Source organism: Sparus aurata, chromosome 11, assembly GCF_900880675.1.
Source record: "Sparus aurata chromosome 11, fSpaAur1.1, whole genome shotgun sequence".
In the NCBI taxonomy this organism is placed as follows: domain Eukaryota; kingdom Metazoa; phylum Chordata; class Actinopteri; order Spariformes; family Sparidae; genus Sparus; species Sparus aurata.
In genome coordinates, this window is record NC_044197.1 from 34,905,904 (window position 1) to 34,925,261 (window position 19,358).

The 19,358-nt window shown below is 40.6% G+C and overlaps 1 protein-coding gene across 8 annotated transcripts in view; it reads left to right on the forward strand.

The window, feature by feature from the left end:
• The window catches only part of LOC115590854 (epidermal growth factor receptor substrate 15-like 1), an 87,026-nt gene that overhangs the window by 38,077 nt on the left and 29,591 nt on the right, over positions 1-19,358 (forward strand). For 3 of the 8 annotated variants that reach the window (XM_030432319.1, XM_030432317.1, XM_030432324.1), the window contains exons 12-20: positions 3,059-3,121; positions 4,004-4,089; positions 5,881-5,913; positions 10,386-10,458; positions 11,841-12,002; positions 12,304-12,501; positions 15,373-15,552; positions 18,310-18,415; positions 18,718-18,768. In XM_030432319.1, the coding sequence (XP_030288179.1) occupies positions 3,059-3,121; positions 4,004-4,089; positions 5,881-5,913; positions 10,386-10,458; positions 11,841-12,002; positions 12,304-12,501; positions 15,373-15,552; positions 18,310-18,415; positions 18,718-18,768 (952 nt within the window). The remainder of the gene's footprint in view (positions 1-3,058; positions 3,122-4,003; positions 4,090-5,880; positions 5,914-10,385; positions 10,459-11,840; positions 12,003-12,303; positions 12,502-15,372; positions 15,553-18,309; positions 18,416-18,717; positions 18,769-19,358) is intronic. The other 5 variants (XM_030432318.1, XM_030432321.1, XM_030432322.1 and 2 more) reach the window with 5 other exon arrangements.

A 19,358-nucleotide genomic window follows, 5' to 3' on the forward strand; every position in this document is an offset into this window, starting at 1 on the left:
ACTGAACAAAATTATAAATTCATGCACAGGATGTACCTTACTCCGCTCCGCTTAAGTAAAATGTTTCCTAATTCATCCCCCAGATGTCATCGTTGTAAAACTTGTAAAGGGTCAATTATGCATGTTTGTTGGGAATGCAGGAAATTAAAACATTTTTGGAAGGCGGTACATGATCTAACTGTTAAGGTCGTGGAAACCCCGCTAGACATTACACCAACACGATACCTATTTGGTACGGAATTGGACAAGACACTGGATACCATACACAGGAAGAGGATTATCATAATCTCCTACATAGCAAAGAAATGCATCTTGCTCAAATGGAATCAACAAAGACCCCCATCGTATAATCTGTTTAAACAAATCCTAAATGAAACTTTAAGACTGGAACAATGCACATATGCTCTAAAGAATAAGGGGGAGGTCTTCCGAAGGATATGGGAACCGCTTATGGACCTCTGACACTACCACATCATGATAGGGTTTGGCATGTTAACATAACACTCATAAAGGATGAACTGTGACCATGGACTGATTTGATTTAATCTGCTGTATTTTTTATCTGTTTCATTTGTGTTGCTGTTTTGTTTGTTTGTTTGTTTGTCTGTCTTTCCTCATTTCTCTGATTGTTTATATTACTTAATGTCAAAATGAATAAAAAGATAATTGAAAAAAAGAAAAAAGGCGCCTGCATCCAAGCTGTTCCTTAATAGGCTTTTTTATTTTGTTGAAACAAAGTAAATACTTTCATATGGCCCTTTCTTATTCTGCATATGCTATTACAACATTGTCCTCCACCTTCCTGGTGTTAGCAGGTGAGTCTGTGACGTTGCACTGTGACAGCAGACCCTCGTGTACAGCAGCTGAAGTGTGAGAGAAGCAGTCCATGCTTGGTACCTCCATACCATCCACTGCTTTTCTCATATTCCTTACGTTGTCACGTAAAATGACAAGCATGTGGACGCGTTGCTTGTCTATTTCACAGTGTTCAGCATGTCCTCGGTTGCCTGTTTTACATGCTCTGCTGTATGAGACCCACCAAACTAGTGCGCATACCGGCACGCTGTAACTCGAAAGTGGAGTCAATGTAATGTAATGCCAAGATCGTAGGGCATATTGGGAATTCAAAAACTCCAGGTGACGAAGAAAACCCTGATCCTCTACCACGGAGATGAGCTGGTTATACAGAGCCATTAATTCAGTTACCTTCTCTGTAATATGTGTGGCCATGTCGCTGTCTCGAGGATATTTCTTTGTCCTTTTGGAAGTATCCGCGAGTGTTTGTTGCTTCGGTGTCTTTGCCTGTACTGCTTGAGTGAACTCGTTGTATTCTTTGATTGTTAGTTTTTTATATGCCGCACCAAATGAGTAGTACTAAATGCAGCTCCGCGAATTGGTCGTATTGCAGATGTTACATGTCGCCGTTGGACTGCTTTCACTTTCTAATTTAAGTTATTTACACACTGCAGACATTTTATCCACAGTTTGCCAGAGTAACGCTACGCGCGCGTCTGTTGCAAATTGACCTCTGACGTAAAAAAGAAATCGGGCTTGGGTCCACGTTCAAAACTGCCGATTCCGATCAGCGGAAAAATGCCCAGATCGGCCCCGATCCCGATCCTACAGATCAGATCGGGACATCCCTAGTTGTGTGTGTGTGTTGACTAGAGAGCCAAACATGTCATCACTGGTGTGAACGCTTTCTGAATTCAGAAGAAGACAACATTATTGTTGGAATTTGAAATTTATATTTGAAATAAATGTTCTGCAGGGTTTCAGAGAGGTAGATTAGATAAAGAAGTTGTCAATACAAATGTTGTTAGAGCTATGGAATATTAAATCATCCATCTGTGCTCACTACACCTGAGCCTCTCTTAGCATCAGCTCGAATTAATCTACAGGTTAGGACCTTCTTTTTGAGATGAATGAGAATCAGGTTTTTATCAGTTATCAGTATCATCTGAAAAAATCCAGATCGTGCATCCCAAGTCTTTTTTTAATATAACTATCTCTCATCCTGAGAGTTACTTATTAAAGTTACTTAATTCTAAATTTTTTATGATGGCAGTGTAGATGATGGTTGTTTCAGAAAATATAATCCACTGCCACTTTGATTCATAGCTGGGACTCCTTGATTTTTACATTTTCTGTGAAGTTTGATGCTTCAGTAAAATGAGCTATACAAAGACAGAAAGAGACAAATGGCCTCAGGTTTTCTTTTATCATCCTGGGCTCCATGCAGATGTTAATTCAGATGTAATTTTGTCCAGGTTTTCAGACAGGTTGTATGTCCATTAGCTGGTATTGTTAACTGTTATCATCAGTTTAATACTTATATTGGATAACAAAGTACCTGTAAAAGAACTACTGATGACTTTTTCCAAATGTGTCCCATAGGGGTGGGAGAAATAATCGATTCTTAGATGCATCGTGATGCGGACGTGGATAATTCTGAATGGATTTACAAAAGTCAAAAATACATTTTCTAAATGTTAATTGACAACGTAATGTTGACGGAACGCAAGAGGCGGAACTCATTATTGTGGAAGTGCAGCGCCCGGACAGTCGATGTCGCGCACATAACAAAAAACACGAGATGGCTGAGCGCAACATTCAACCAGCAGCCTCTGCTTTAACAGCAAGCGTGTGGAAGCATTTTGGCCTCTATGAAGTTAAATTGAAAAAGGGACCTGGACAAGAGCCACACCATATGCAAGTTGTGTCGAACTAAACTAGAATATTTTGGAAACCACATTAAATGTTTCCAGCCAGAGGAGGAAGAAAAACAGTTGGTTGTAGTTGCTTCCAACCAGAGGACCATCGAGCAAGCATTATTATTATTATTTTAAATCATGCATGGAAATGTACACAAAAAAAATTGTTGCATCGAGATACATCGATAATCAGTTTAGAATCGAATCGTTGACCTCGGAATCGGAATCGAAGTGGAGGTGCCAAGAGATTCCCATTCCTAGGGTCCCATTCATGGACATTGGGTGGAGCTGTAACTGTTTGTATCATGGTTGTCAGTAAATGAATGGTTTGTGTTTGGCTGCAGAGTATGTCAGGATACATGACCCCAGTGGGATCAGAGATGGCTGCTCTCTCTGAGATGAGACGGGTAAGTCCATACTTCTTCTCTCTCTCCCCCGCTCTGCTATACATCCTGTTTCTTGATCTCTTCTGATTCCCCAATCTGTCAAATCTGCCTATTTGCTGGAAGAGAACTTGAAAGTGTAACCCTTGTGATTCTGATGAGAGGTAAATCATGTACTGCCTAAGTGTCTTACTGCTGATGTTTCTACCTCTCCCCTCTTCCTCTTCTCTCAGGCTATAATGTTCAAGTTGTGGGTAGGTAACATTGACCTACAGTGTGTTGCCCTAAAAATGCTTTCAGTGTCTGGCTGTATTGGCTGATTACTGGAAAGCATTTGCAAGACTTTTCTCTCCATTCTAACACAATGCAGGGAAATATTCTCACCCTGTCAGCTGTCCGAGAATCAAGGGAAGATTCAAGTTCGTTTTGAGCTGGCAATCTTTAAAAATGAGTATATTTGACAAAGCAGCTGCATTCTTACATTAGCAGCGGTTTGCGACACTGGTATGAATAAGTTAAATGCATTAAATAAAGTGCAACAAGTATTCCTTTTTAATAAAGGTACAGCTGCCCTCATGAAAACTATTTGAATGTTCTCAGAGGGGGCTGACTGATCCTGAATCTTTTCTCTCTGTGGCACTTGATCAGTGGTGGTCAGATGTTAATGACTGACCCAGCTCCCACCTACTGACTCAACCTCTGTGCTGCTCCTCATATTGAGCGCTGGTTTCTCTCCTATCCACACTTTTCCTCTTCTTCCCTCCTTTTGCCTGGTCGGCAGTTGGTACTGTTTCATCATCCCACTTCCTTTAACAAATAAAGTTTACTTTGCCAACATGTTGTCTTCTTTGTCTCCCTCTCTTCCTCTCCTTCTCTCTCTCTGTCCACCTGTCTCTCTCATTACAGGACAGCTCGAGCTCAGTGGGCTCAGGGGAATTCACTGGCATTAAGGAGTTGGATGATATCAGCCAGGAGATAGCTCAGCTGCAGAGGTAACTAGAATGACACTCAGTAGAGCGCATACCTCCGCCAAGGCCCGACAGTTTTTTCAATTTTTACTTCCCTCTTGCTGCCTCCAGCCCTTTTCTGAAACAAAGTCTGTCTCCTTGCTGTGTGGTCATTCCATACCAACACACCCAAATTCCAGGACTACCAGTTTCTTGAAAAAATGTATGTAAAAGATTTAATGGGACAAAATCCTATAAATAACCTAGAACATTTTACAATCAACTAGCTCCCATTCCCACAATGTTTATTTCACCTATATAATTTCAATGCCAGCTTGTCCCCAATGGTGTGCTTGTCACATATGTGCCTCTGAAAGCAATTGGACTAAAACCTTTGGCTCAGTGTGCTTTTAAATGACAGAAGTGCTGACCAACTGCCACATTAAGTCCCCTTAAAACTGAGAGGAAAATTATCCTTAGGCAGGCAAACACATCCACTTTTCTGAACTGCTCCGCTAGACACATTTTTGACAATAAACACACAAACTGTTCTCCAGTACACTCTCACACTTTCTAACATGTCATCATCAACATGAAAACAAATGACAGTCTTGTATGTCTTATTTATATATATATTTTTTTACCACTTTTCCTACATTTTGTACTAAATTCAATCCACTGAAAAATGAATGTTCCCCACCTTTGACACATTATGAAATGTATACAGCTTTTCACAACATTTGTAGTCATTGACTTTTTCCCACTGTTACTCCTTCAGCAACTTCTGAATTACAAATTCAAGCTAACAACACAAGTTAGCCACAAACCTATAATATATTTTGATTCCTTCATTCTCACACCACTTTTATAACTCTTCATACTATTTGGATGTGACTTCAAGTATATTTAAAGACAGCAGTTAAGTTTGGCATCAGCTTTTCAAAAACCTTAAAGTCTTCCACAACAACGATTTAATATTATTTCACTTTCTACAGCCAGTAATGCAAATCTAGTTGTAGCCTTTAAACAAACATTAAAATGTTACACATTTTTCATGTATTCTTGGCATTATTCAAAGTATTTACTGCCAGCCAATTGCATTTGGCATGAGCTTTTAATCAGCTACCATTCACAGCTGCCACTTCTTCAGAACTCGCCTTCTCTAGTTAAGATTAATATTTTGTTCAGACACAGACAATAAGATGACATCATCTATATGCAACAGACCAAACCATCACAACATGTATTCAAAGATTTCCAGAAGCCGGTGAAAAGGTATCACACAGACAGAAAAGATTGAAATCAATGCAGCACAGGAATAAAACCACTGAATGTGATACTATAGCCAGTGAAAATGAAACAAAACTAGCAATCTATAAGCAAAAGTTTAACCAATATGTTAAGTTTTTATATACACAATAAATATCAACACTTTCACTTACAGAAGTTTTAAAAGAAATTAAAAGAATCCTTTGGAAAAATCAAAATAAGTATAGATAATATAATTGATTCTGTAGTTTTTAATATAGAAATCAAACTAACTCCATTAAACCAAGTAGGCCCTTGACTGTGGGTATTGGCTCAGAGCGTCAGTCTCTGATGCAAAGATGGTGGAGAGTGCTGCAGCCCACAGCATAAGCCCACAGCTTACCATCTGTATGTGCTGTGTGAATGGTTTTGCAGAAGAAGGCTGAGCTTTACTATTCATCTTGGCTTTGTTTCATCCTCCTGCTTACCACCTTCCACTCATCCACCCAGCCAACCATCCACTCTTACTTTGATATGTATTTTATCAAATTTTTGTTTGTTCACCACTTATTCTCCATGCTGCGTCAGCACTCTTGCCTTTACCCAGTGGAATACTCTCAGGTAAACACACCAGCTCCTGAATATCTTTGGACTGGCATTCTGTCAAATCGACTGTGACACAAACAGATCATCAATATTTCTATCATACATTGATTAAAGTATTATTGTGATTAAATTGTTTCTCTTTAACAGTGTTTATTGATTTTTCATTGAACATCATACATTTGCAGTACAGTTGAAATTCTCATGTATACAAGCATGGATCTGCTGCATTATCCAAATGCTTCGTTATATGAAGAACTTGTAGTATTATAAGAATGGGGTCCAAATCTCTCTAATTTTTTGCAAAGAGCCTTTAAGAGTATATCTGATTTTCTCAAGATTCAAAAAATACATGGTATCTCTAACCCATTTGAAAAAATTAGGAGATACTTGTTCCTTTCAAGAAAGAAGAATAAGATGTCTTGCAATTAAGGTAGTGAATACAATTATTACACAAGCTTTACTTTGAAGGGAGCAGCTTTCAGGGGTTAATCCAAATAAGGCACATTTAGGAGTAGGGATGAAGTCTTGAAACATCTCAGTATAGGCACTGATGATTTTTGACAAGAAGTGTGTTGTCTGACTGCAGAGTCATGACCTTGTAAGTAGCAGTCGCTTGTACATTTTATTCAGCTCAACCAAACCTCTGATTTTGTCTGGAATGCAGCACAAGGCCCACTCCAGGAGTAAACGTAAACAAACGTTGCATGTGGAATACCTACAATCTTTGTATCAAGATGGATTTTCCAAATGTTGTTTATTTCACAGATAAGCCTATAGGCCTATGTGTTTCCTATCAAATGATTGCATTTGTTGTAACATTACTGTGCGATACTCGCGTTAAGTTGCAGGACTGTTTTCCTTTCAGCAATGATAATCCTGAATCCGTGATCAGTGTTGCTTGCTTCATGGTTGACATCTATCCGGTGCTTGTTAAAATTGTTGTGCTGGCATTATCAAGTAAACGCAAAAGTTTCTCGTTGCACCTTCTCAAAACTTGCCGCTAATGTTACCTCCATTGTGGTGTATACTGAGAGACAGCGCAGCACAGCACGGCACTGCACAGAATAGCGGAGTTTAGCGTGTCGCATCACCTGCATCAACCGGTAACGGTATATCTGGATGATATGTATGTAGCGAAGGAGAATGCTTGCAAAGTTTCTTTGACGGAGACAATGATAGTTGGCAAGCAACCAAGATAATACGATACATTGATACTGGCAGCCGAAATTGTTATATTAAAGTTAATTATTCTAACAGCTGAAAGAAATAGCATAACAGGCTTCATGGTCTCTATAGGTGGCCTACTGTGGTTGATCTAGGGACAAGGGCAGGGTAGGGTAAGGAGCTTAAAGAAGTGGGAGGGAGGGAATGGAGGGGACTCAGATGGAGAGGAGACAGTAGAAATGTTGGGAGGGCCGGAGGTGTAAACGATTGGTGGAGGGGAGGATTGTGATGGGTCAGGGGAAGGAGCGGGAAGATGCATGGGTTGGAGGCACAGACCTTTTGGATTGTTCTAGTATTTGTGTTATGCGATTTTACTGTATATGGTTGGTTGTTAATATATTTTTTGTAAAATTCTTGTCAAAAATTATTTTAAAGATTATACTTTTATTGTGTTCAATAAAAGTGTATTTTCCTAAAGCTTGAGACACCTCATAAGTAAGCTAGACAGACAATTCCCCTGCTCATTACTATGCACAAATGTGCTGTTATGTACTTAAGCCTGAAGAGCCCTTCTGGTGCCGGCAGACACATAGAAACCTCCTGACAGGGTGCACTTTGCGCTTTGCTTTTGCATGCGGGCCAACACTCACCTCCACTGCTACAACTCCATCCTAGGGGAAACACTGCAGCCGCACACACACACACACACACGTCTTGTTGACAGTCACTTCATGAACAATCATTTAACAAGTTTGTGGAAACAAAATGCAACCAGTTCAATGAGATGCATTGAAAAGAAAAAACAGCAAAAAAGCCAAGTGTATCGTTCCCAGTTGCTAGCATGAAGATGGCACACATAGCCTGCTTTTGCAGGTTGATTGAGCTCGAGGTGTTCGGACGTTGGGCGGGCTTTTTTAACAGTCTCCATCTTTAAATGATTAAATGGTTGTCTTGAAAAGGGCACTGACAATAAATCCACAATAACATCTGTTCTGTTCTGTTAATATTGCCGTTCAGGTGATTGTCGGATGGGTTCTGTCGATATTGACCTTCAGGTGATTTCCGGACGGGTTCTGTCGATATTGACCTTCAGGTGATTTCCGGACGGGTTCTGTCGATATTGACCTTCAGGTGATTGCCGGACGGGTTCTGTCGATATTGACCTTCAAGTGCTTGCCGGACGGGTTCTGTCGATATTGACCTTCAGGTGCTTGCCGGACGGGTTCTGTCGATATTGACCTTCAGGTCATTGTCGGACGGGTTCTGTCGATATTGACCTTCAGGTGCTTGCCGGACGGGTTCTGTCGATATTGACCTTCAGGTCATTGTCGGACGGGTTCTGTCGATATTGACCTTCAGGTCATTGTCGGACGGGTTCTGTCGATATTGACCTTCAGGTGATTGTCAGACGGGTTCTGTCGATATTGACCTTCAGGTCATTGTCGGACGGGTTCTGTCGATATTGACCTTCAGGTCATTGTCGGACGGGTTCTGTCGATATTGACCTTCAGGTGCTTGCCGGACGGGTTCTGTCGATATTGACCTTCAGGTCATTGTCGGACGGGTTCTGTCGATATTGACCTTCAGGTGATTGTCGGACGGGTTCTGTCGATATTGACCTTCAGGTGATTGTCGAGGGGTTCTGTCGATATTGACCTTCAGGTGATTGTCAGATGGTGTAGTGACTTGTTCTTCTCAAATTAAAAAACAACAAAACGAACCTAAGCCACTGAGGGCCTGCTGTACTGGTACTTGGTAGTTGACGCGTCGTCTTCCGGGTCCAATGAATGAATCAACACGTGAGCGTCGTATGCAGTCATCAAACATTTATTCATGCTTTGCGCTCTTTAACAAATAAGCGACCTCAGCCTAACTATGAAAACACTTACATAAACTCTGTCACTTGAATGCAAATCAAACAAAAGGCTCACATGTTTGCCGCAACGCAAAAAAAACCGACGATGACGACGACGACGTTCAAAAACTGTGTGCTTCCCCCAGTCAACAGCACACCTGCTGAGTAATTACCTGCTGTTAGATTAATCCATTTCCTATACCCCACAGTGCAGAGTGCCACCTACTGTGGCATCCAGGTATTACAAAGAAAATACACAAATTAACCAAAAAATTGCTCTAACAGATGGGTTCTGTTGATATTGACCTTCAGGTGATTGTCCGATGGGTTCTGTTGATATTGACCTTCAGGTGATTGTCGGATGGGTTCTGTTGATATTGACCTTCAGGTGATTGTAGGATGGGCTCTGTTGATATTGATCTTCAGGTGATGGTCGTTGCAACATGTGATGAAGCTCTCGATCAATCCTCTGTCCTCCACTGTTAAATAGTCTCTAATTGAAGACAACATGTTTTTACCTGGAAAGTAGTCACTGGAGACATGTTAATACAGTGATAACTTGTAAAATCTTGTATTAAATTCCTTCAGAGGCTTCACTGCATATACAGTATGACACGAGTCTGCTCCTTGACTGGTGCACAGAGGCATACAAACACAAAAAGCTAATTCTCGATCAAGTCTGTCTTAAAACAATATCCAGGTGCCTATAAAACATTGAAACAGATTAGCTTGATGTAATCATTGATCATTATGATGTCCTTGAAGCTAATTTGAGTCTTAAGCAGTCTGTCTTAAACAATTGATTCACTTTAACTGAAAGTGTATAAATAGGGGATTTTTTAATGGCCAGTATGAAAAGGAAATCCATACGGCCACCTGACTTTTGTTGTAAGAGCTTGCCTTTAAGCAGTTGGACACCCAGTAGACAGAATGACTTTGGTGGAAATAAAGGCTGTTTGGTAAAAGAAGCTTGATAATAGAAGTTCGCGTTCAGAAACTGCTATCTGATCAAGTTTTGAGCACGCCGTGTTACCTTGCTCCCAAACATTAGAACTCTATTTGTCACAGTCTGTCACACACTTTCTTCCCTCACTGATTTCTGCTCAGATCTATAAAATGAAGAAAATAAAAATGGGCTTTTAGAGAGGTGGACAATTGTTTTAAAGGAGTTTTTCAATTACACCATGAATGAACTGATTTAATTATGTGATTAGGGATTGATTATTAATAATGTAGACAGGTGTACTCTTTTGTTTATCAGGTCACATACAGCAGTTCCTGACTTCCTGTCACTGAGCAGTGGAATGTGGAGTGCAGTGATTTCAATCCGTGAAGTGGATTTGATAGAATTCCAGTCCTGTGTCTTGTTACTCTGACATGTTGATATGTTTACACAGCACAAGGTTGGTAGCATTTACATTTTTTTCTCTAATCAGGATTATGGTGTGTGTCTATCTGTTTGCATTAGGGAGAAGTACACTCTGGAGCAGGACATCAGGGACACAGAGGAGGCCATTAGACATAAGAGCGCAGAGGTGCAGGTGCGGACTCCTTGTTCACTTGTCAGTCAGCTATAGTATCAACACATAGCTTGGTTTAATGTGGACCCCTTTCATTTCTGTTCAGTCGCTACACAAAATTCAGAGAAACCATAGTCATTTCTCTTGCATGTACCAACATAACATAAACATAAACTGTGTCTATATCAAGCCAGTGGCTGCAGTATGTATGTAATTAGGGGTGTCACAATCCTCCAACATAAAGATTAGATTTTTTATTAAACTTTTTTTTTTTCAACAGATCACTGGTTTTATGTCCTGACTCTTTTTTTTAGATATTCTACAGACTGACTTTATTCTGGTGTCTCTATGCACATTAGGGTTACCCTTAAAAAAAGATATATACTTCAAGTTCAGTTCAATTATAATGCCAGTATCAATATATGAGTCCCTAGTAGTATTTTTGTAAGTGTCCTACTTCAATACTTCTTGAGAGTAAATTGGCCCACTTTTTAGATTTTAAACTTAAAGTATTCTTTAGGTGTAAGATTAGTAAACTTTGAGCACACAACTAGTCAACATCCCAGTTCAAAACCAACAAACACAGAGTATGATTACAGTCTTTAACATTGGAAGCATTCTGTATAAAGCAAGAATACTTTGTATACTTTAGTATACGTCGAGCAAAGATTCAGTACAAATATAATGTATTAAAGGCCAATAAACTTAGACCTGTATACCTTTCAGTATAAACCAAGTATACTGAAGTATATCGTTGGAAAGTTTATCTTTGATGAGTACATAAAAATGTCAACTGAAAGCACACTCTTTTTTACTTTTAAACAGTACACTGGACTGAATGTCTTATTATAAATGGAGGCAAGTCCAAATAATTTCCACGAAAATATAAATTCCAAAGTTCACAAAAAAATAACAGCCTTCAGTGATTCAACAACAAAAGATAGAAATTCAGGTTTTTAGAAAGTTTAGTGAACCCTCTTCACAAACAAATCAATAAAGGATCTCTGAAAAAGAAGATAAACCAACATGTCTGATGCTGTCTGAGATTCTCCGGTACCAGTCAGCTGATTGTCTTCATCACACAGGAGAAGGGGTGGTGCTGCAGGTTAACGCTAAGCAAGCTGCAGGCTAACACTAAGCTAGCTGCAGGCTAATGCTAAGCTAGCTGTGCTAGCTTGATGTGTTTTTTTTCTTTGGTTGTTAAGAGGCGGAGGTCGAGAGAAAATACATTCTGGGAGAACCCCTGATCCTGCTTTTGATTTCTATGGTTCAAACAATACTACAGTCAATTTTTCATTAGAATGGAAGTTGTGACACTCCTGGGTGTACTTCTCTTAACTGCTTGGATTGATCTGGCCACTTGATTTCTTATGCGGTGGACACCTGACTTTGGCACATGACAGGAGATGCAGAATGACCTCGACAGAGAGACAGCCAGCTTGCAGGAGCTGGAGGCTCAGAAACAAGATGCCCAGGAGCGCCTGGATGAGATGGACCAGCAGAAACATAAATTAGAGGATATGCTGAATGAAGTCCGGATGAAGTGCCAGGAAGAGTCCCAGATGGTGAGGAAGAGATTGGAGACACAGGGGAAACTAAAAACAAAGTTCTTATAACACCTCACAGAGGTGGAAACTTTCTGCCTTATCGTTGTATCATAAATAGTGACAATGCATTGATTAAATGTGTTATTGTTAATGTTGTTAATTATTAAATGCAATGAGGCAACAAAGGCAACATAGATGGTATCAAAAGGAGGAAATTAAAGTGGGCTTTGAAATGAGAGTCTGCTTTTCTCTTCAGCATGTGGCTTCAAGAAATGACCAGTTAGTGCAGAACAGATTTTAAATCTTCTTCTGCCTCCAGATCTCAACCCTCCAGAGTCAGATCCATTCCCAGGAGTCAGACCTGCAGAGCCAGGAAGAGGAGCTGAGCCAGGCAAAGGCTGACCTGGGCCGACTGCAGCAGGAGGAGAACCAGCTGGAGCAGAGCCTGGCTGCTGGCAAGATCCAACTGGAGACCATCATCAAGTCTCTGAAGGCCACGCAGGATGAGATCAACCAGGTAAAAAACAGGAGGATCAACACAATTATGAACAGGGGGCACTATTGCACTAACCTACAGTTTTTTGTACCACTGAAGACAGTGTGTGCCCCCCTGCACCTTTAGAGGAACAAGAACACAACATGAACCTGTGTGTGTATTTATTATTTTCATTTAGCCTATGCTGCTGTGGTGTGTCATCTGTTTTCCACCTGCCACTCATCTCACACACACATTTAACCACCAACTACTACATAGCCTGGCTTCAGACGGACACCACACGTGTGGCATATGCATGATGTAGTTTCCATTCTTTCTCCATGAAATCCAATATGTAGTGGCCTGAGACGATTATATTCTCCTGAATGGAACGACCACATGATGGTGCTGTGCTCTGCTTCCTGTTCCAGCCAGAAGGTCACATGGAGAGTTGATAAATTGCTCTGTCATAATATCCAGTTCTTCTAGTCGGATAGATTTTCATGACATACTCCCCCTGGCCCTTTTTATTATTTATCAAAGTGTACCAAAGATTTGACACCTGGGGGTGTTTTAGCAGCTCAGAGTGCTTGTCATGTAACAAAAAATAAAAAAGATCTCAGCCATCCAGGTCATGGTAATAAGTGCTGTATTGTAGGCAACTGGATTTGTTCCAGTTCCTTAAAGACATTTCACCTCTCATCCAAAAGGCTTCTTCAGTTGCAGGAATATCTGAGAAACTATACTAAACATTATATCCTGATTCACTTCAACTACCAATATGCTGAGGTAGAAGCCTGACCATCCTAAGGACAAACCACCCAGGCATAAGCAGAGTAAAGTAGATTATGTTCAATGCAGCCAGGACTGTACAGATTTGTACATTGGGGAGACAAAACAACCTCTCCATAAACAAATGGCACAACACAGGAGGGCCAACTCCTCAGCTCAAGACTCTGCTGTCCACTTCCATCTGAAGGAGAAAAATCATTCCTTTGAGGACGACAGTGTGAACATCTTGGCCAGAGAGGACAGATGGTTTGAAAGAGGAGTAATAGAATGCATCTATGTCAAACTGGAATGACTGTCTTTGAACAGAGGAGGTGACCTAAGACATTTCTTATCACCCACCTACAAAGCAGTACTGAGTTCCCTCCACAGACAGCTTATAACGACCATTCACACCTGAGCTCACCTAGCCATAGCAACCCACATGAAGGCTGGTTGAGTCAACAACCCAAAAGTGGCTCTAACAACTCTGAAACTTTTCTTAACAACTCTGTAAGGACACTCCCACACAGATTTTTAAAGCCTGCAACTCCCCTCCAGTTAATTAGAACTGAAGATGCCTCTTGGATGAGAGGTGAAATGTGTCAAGAAACTGAACCAAAATTCCAGTTGACTAACATAGAGTCCAGGTTTAATGCCAGGACATAAATATTTTAGGAGGAAGCCCAAAGTCTACCTGCTGAGTATCAAGAAACTTGAGGCTTCAAAGGGGGCTGTGAAAGAGTATATTGAATGACTGCGATCAGCTCGGATTCATTCATCTTGCAGCTGAGTCAGATAGTGACAAGCCTCAAAACTTATAATAGTATAAACTTAAAAAAAGTATAGTACACTTCTGACTGGTTTGTTAATTAAATCAAGAATAGCAGTCAGCAATACATATTTTTAAGGCTACATTTGTATTAATAATGAGTCAAATATATAAAAAGAAATCTTTAAATGTAACTTGTAAATGTAAAAACAACTCAACTTATTCCTAAAAAACTGTGCAGACAAAGGAATATTCTGCTTTTTGTGCACATGAGCATTGTAAATCCAGGAATTTATATCTTTATTTATAAATTCTACCACGGATTATTGTTTTGACCTAGTCTTGATTTTAGTGGCTAGAGACATTGTGTGCCAGAAGAGGGCAGCACATACACAGTACATATCATTATTTCCTGTTTATTCTTAGAGGACAGCTGCAAATAGGAAAACCAGGGGCAGGGGCTCGGAAACTCAGAAAGTTAGAGTGACATCCTAAGATCAGAGTGAAAATTACTGTTCATACAACTGCATTTATAATCTTTTTTTATTATTTATTTTTATTTTAAATCTTAACCATGACTTGTGATCTGCTACATCAGTACAGGTTAACAAAAATATGACTGGGACTTTCAGATAAGCATTTCATATTCAGGAAATCACATTAGTGACACTTGATCCTCACCCTCCTGGTGTAAGCTGGCTTTCTTCACACACTGACCATACACTTGGTTTTTACCTAGAAAATTATACATTATCTATCTATCTATCTATCTATCTATCTATCTATCTATCTATCTATCTATCTAATTATCTATCTATCTATCTAATTATCTATCTAATTATCTATCTATCTATCTATCTATCTATCTATCTATCTATCTATCTATCTAATTATCTATCTATCTATCTATCTATCTATCTATCTATCTATCTATCTATCTATCTCTCTCTCTCTCTCTCTCCATCTATCTGTCTATCTGTCTATCTGTCTATCTATCTATCTAATTATATATCTATCTCTCTCTCTCTCTCTCTCTCTCTCTCTCTCTCTCTCTCTCTCTATCTCTCTCTCTCTCTCTCTCTCTCTCTCTCTCTCTCTCTCTCTCTCTCTCTCTATCCATCTATCTATCTATCTATCTATCTATCTACGTTTGGACCTGTCTTCCCTGTGACATCTTCGCCAGGAATTTGGTGTGACTGCTCTTATCAAAGAAAATGTGAGTTTTGTGAATGCATGTTTATGTGCATTCAACTCCAGCAGGTGCTCTGACGTTAGCTGCTCCTATCAAAGACATCTGTGATGAGTGAGTGTGCAGCACAGTATATACTACATACTTCCTTGTGTGTGTGTGTGTGTGTGTGTGTGTCCTGCAGGCTCGTAGTAAGCTGTCCCAGATTCAGGACAGCCAGCAGGAAGTGTCTAAAAGCATTGAGCAGTACAACAGTACCTTGAATGGAACACATGGAGGCAGTATGACCAACCTGGCTGACATGAGCGAGGGCTTCAGTGACAGAGAGAATGGAGGATTTCCGGCCATGGTGAGATCAGCACAGGTCAGGATCTCTTCTACAATTCTGATCTTAAGTCCCAGTGACTGTGAATGATTACAGATTTGAAACCTCTTACTGACATGCTTTTAACAGACCAGAATGTATTTAAATGAAAAAGCATGAATGATGCAGTTGAGCTTGCAGACGTGAACTGCCTGCCATGTGTTTATTGGAAAATACCTCTTCAGACAAGTGAGGGCCCGAGCAGGACATGAAACTTGGGTTGGTACTTTCACACATTCTCTTTATGCTCCGTGCAAATTTTGGGGACATGACCAGTAGATGGCGCTCTTACAGCCCAAGATTTTTATAACTGAGCATCGGCTTGTAGATTAAGACGAAACTTGGTACAATCTTTGCCCATGGTCCCCTGAGGTTGGCTGAAGAAGGTGTCATCAATCCGCTTATTTACAGATTCATTTACACTCCTGATCAAAATTTTAAGACCAGCTGAAAAATTGCAAGAATTTACATTTTGCACTGTTGGATTTTAAAAAGGTTCTAAGTAGAGTTTCAAAATGCAAAAAGAAGAAATGGGAGTGACACAAAAAAAAATTTGAGTAAGCAATTTATTGAAAACAACAATTAAACTGAAATAGGCTGTTCATCAGCTGATCAAAAGTTTAAGACCACAGCCTTTAAAACCCCAAATCTGCGCAAAAATGTGAATTCAATGTCATTTTCTGACAGGCATTCACACTGTCATGACATCCTGATGGCAAAAGCCAAAAAGCTTTCTCTCGTTGAATGTGGTCAGATTGTTGAGCTGCATAAGCAAGGCCTCTCACAACGCGCCATCGCTGCTGAGGTTGGACGCAGTAAGACAGTCATTTTGAATTTTTTAAATGATCCTGAGTGTTATGGAACAAAAAAGTCAAGTGGTAGACCCAAAAAAATTTCCCCGCGCTGAGCCGGAGGATCCGATTGGCTGTCCATGGAACGATCCTCGTCCCAAATTAAGGCCGTTACTGGTTCTGACTGCAGCCAATAACCATCAGACAGTCAGTCACATCGTACAGTCTGCACCGTGTGTTGCAGGTTTGCAGAGAGCATATGGCTGCCCTACTTGTTAGGATGTATACCTTCTCTGTTAAACAGAAAGGGGTGTTACTTGTGGACTACCTGGACAGGACAGTGGACGTTCACTTTGCGCTCCCTCAGTCACCGTCGGCGCAGGCTGGCAGGGGCGTCGGGACGGCCTCAGGTCCTGGAGGAAAAAAGTTTCCTGAAGGCAAGAACCTCCTGAACATCTAATGATAGCTTCCTTCAGTAACCTGCGGTGGTTTTTCCCCGCAGTTGTGTGATGAGGTGCTCGGTCAGCACTGGCTGCAGGTGGTGGAGACACTGGCGGGATGGGCTGGGTCCTCAGCCGGCAGGATTGTGTACCGGTTGGAGAGGGGTAAGGGAAGTCAGAGCCACACTCTTCCGCTGTTTGCCGCTCTGTGCAGACGGGTAGAGTGGCAGTGTGCATTGAGGACAGCCAGGGCAGGGTGGCCATGGGAGGTGGGCGACGGAACTGCTCGGGCAGTAAAAGTCGAAGACTGCATGTATGAGATACGCTTTGCCTCGGCAATAGCTACGGAGACATAGCCGTCAATCAGCTGATCGGACACGGATGTGTGACTCCAGGTGGTGGAAATCATCCCGCAAGTAGGCAAGTGTACAGTCCACATACAAAGCCATCGTAGCTCGTTTCAGGAGAAGACAGAATTCAGTTCAGAGTGTCAGTAAGATGGATCCTCCGTTTGGGAAGGCCGTGGGCAGAGCATGTATAGAGGGGGACAGCATCAGCTCTACTGAGCACATTTTACTTTTTTTTTGTTTAGTTGCATTAGATTTTAAAATGAGTTTTTCAAAAGCAGTGAACACTCTATATTGACAAAAATGTTAAGTATTGAAATGTTAGCATAATTTATATAGCTTCCTTTCAGCCCAGACAGGCACACAACCAATGCAAGTATTATTAACAAAGCAGTCGCTAAGGTTATTCGTCTCGATCAGGTGCCAGTATATACAGTCAAGAAAAGTAGATTCCCAAAACTTGTGCAGCAGTTGGACAGAAAATCTGAAGAGATTTGACAGCAGGGTAGGTCACTGTCCATAAGACTGAGATGTTCCTTGACACAAGATTATTTATGTAGCTTTTCTCACCATGGAGGAAGAGATGAGCCATTGAGTATCTGCAACAGGAAGATCTAAGAGCCATAAAAAGAAGTTAATTCATTGCTAAAGCAAAATGAAAGGGGTACGTGCATCTGAAGACCCCCTCACCAGGTGGAAGGATCACACAGGCACCCTGCCAGATTACCTGTACCTGTGCATTCCAGCCTCAAACTGTTCTTCAGAATGAGTGTTCAGCACATCAGGCATTACCTGTAGGCTTAGGCGCAGTAGGCTGACTGCCAGTTTTCCTGCCTTAGAACCTGGAAGTGGCCAAAGAATGGTCCAGATAATAAGCTAGAGAGAATATAACAGAAGAAAGACAAAAAGTCATCAAAGAACAAAGAATTAAGTCAGATGTTCTATTTTCCAATTATATAATCTTTTGATGATGTTTTAGGTTTTTGCCATGGTGTTGCATTAGTATTGGTTTTGAGCTATTTAGGGAGGTATTGTATGGAAGTCATGTTATTGGTCATGCCATTACACAAGGGTAAAGTCATGTTGGCTTCTTTTCACTGTTTATTATCCAATCAGTGTAATGAATGAATTTAAAAAATCTCTCTGTTTCTTTCCATGTCTCTCTTCTTTTAACCACAGGAGGATCCATTCAAAGTGAAGCCTTCGGTGTTTAACAGCCAGCCTCAGGAGCTTCCCCCTGACCCCTTCCACTCTGAAGACCCCTTCAAAACAGACCCATTCAAAGGTTATCATCCCCGTCACGGTCACTGTCACTGTCCCCCTCCATTGTACAGTGTTCTGCTTTCTCTTTTTCTTTTCATACTTAGCTCTCCCCTGTCAACTATTTATTCTCCTCTCCTTCTCTTCTCCCTGCCAGTCGTTAGCTGACTGTGTTTACGGCAATGTTTTTCTTTAGTTTCCTGCCTTCTATGCAGCTGATATTATTCTTAGCCTAAGTTGCTCTCTGACTGTCTTTTGTGTCTTTCTCCTCTCTTCCGCTTCATTCTCCCTCTGCTCTTCCCTCTCTGTTGGATTCCTCTCCTGTAGGTGACCCTTTCCAAAATGACCCTTTTGCAAAGCAGCCATCAGCAGCCACAGGTATTTACTTGGGGAAAAAGAGATCAATTTTATCACCTAATAGTCACACCAGCATTTAGTATAAGAATATTCAGGACAAAATCGTGATTCTATTTCATGTTTGCTGTCAGCCTAATCAGCCAGTGAGGCCAAAGCTCAAGTGGATCTTAAAGTATTTATTTATAATTTTTTACAAATAAACCAGACTTGCTGCAGGTCTGGAAAGTATTTAAAGGTAAAACAAAATAAAAAGAGAGAAGATGATTGGTTTCTTAATTTAAATAAAAAGTATTGTGTCTGATTCTCTTGTAAAATGGGAAAGTGTGATCTGAAAAACCTTATGCAATCCAGCCAAAGAAGAAAGCAGAAGAAGAAGAAGAAGAAAGCATAGGAAAAAATAATGTATTTATTTTTTTAATGATTGCAGCTATAATAAAGGCTTTTCAGTAATTACCTTGTTCTTATATTTTCATGTTTGGGTCCGTGGATTCCGTCTGGTTTTTGAAGTTCTTGAAAGTGCTTAGATCAAACAATTTGGTCTAGGTAATGAAACTGCATGGATTTACAAATCAATGAAGTGGTCCTTAAAAGTTCTTGCTCCATTGTTCATG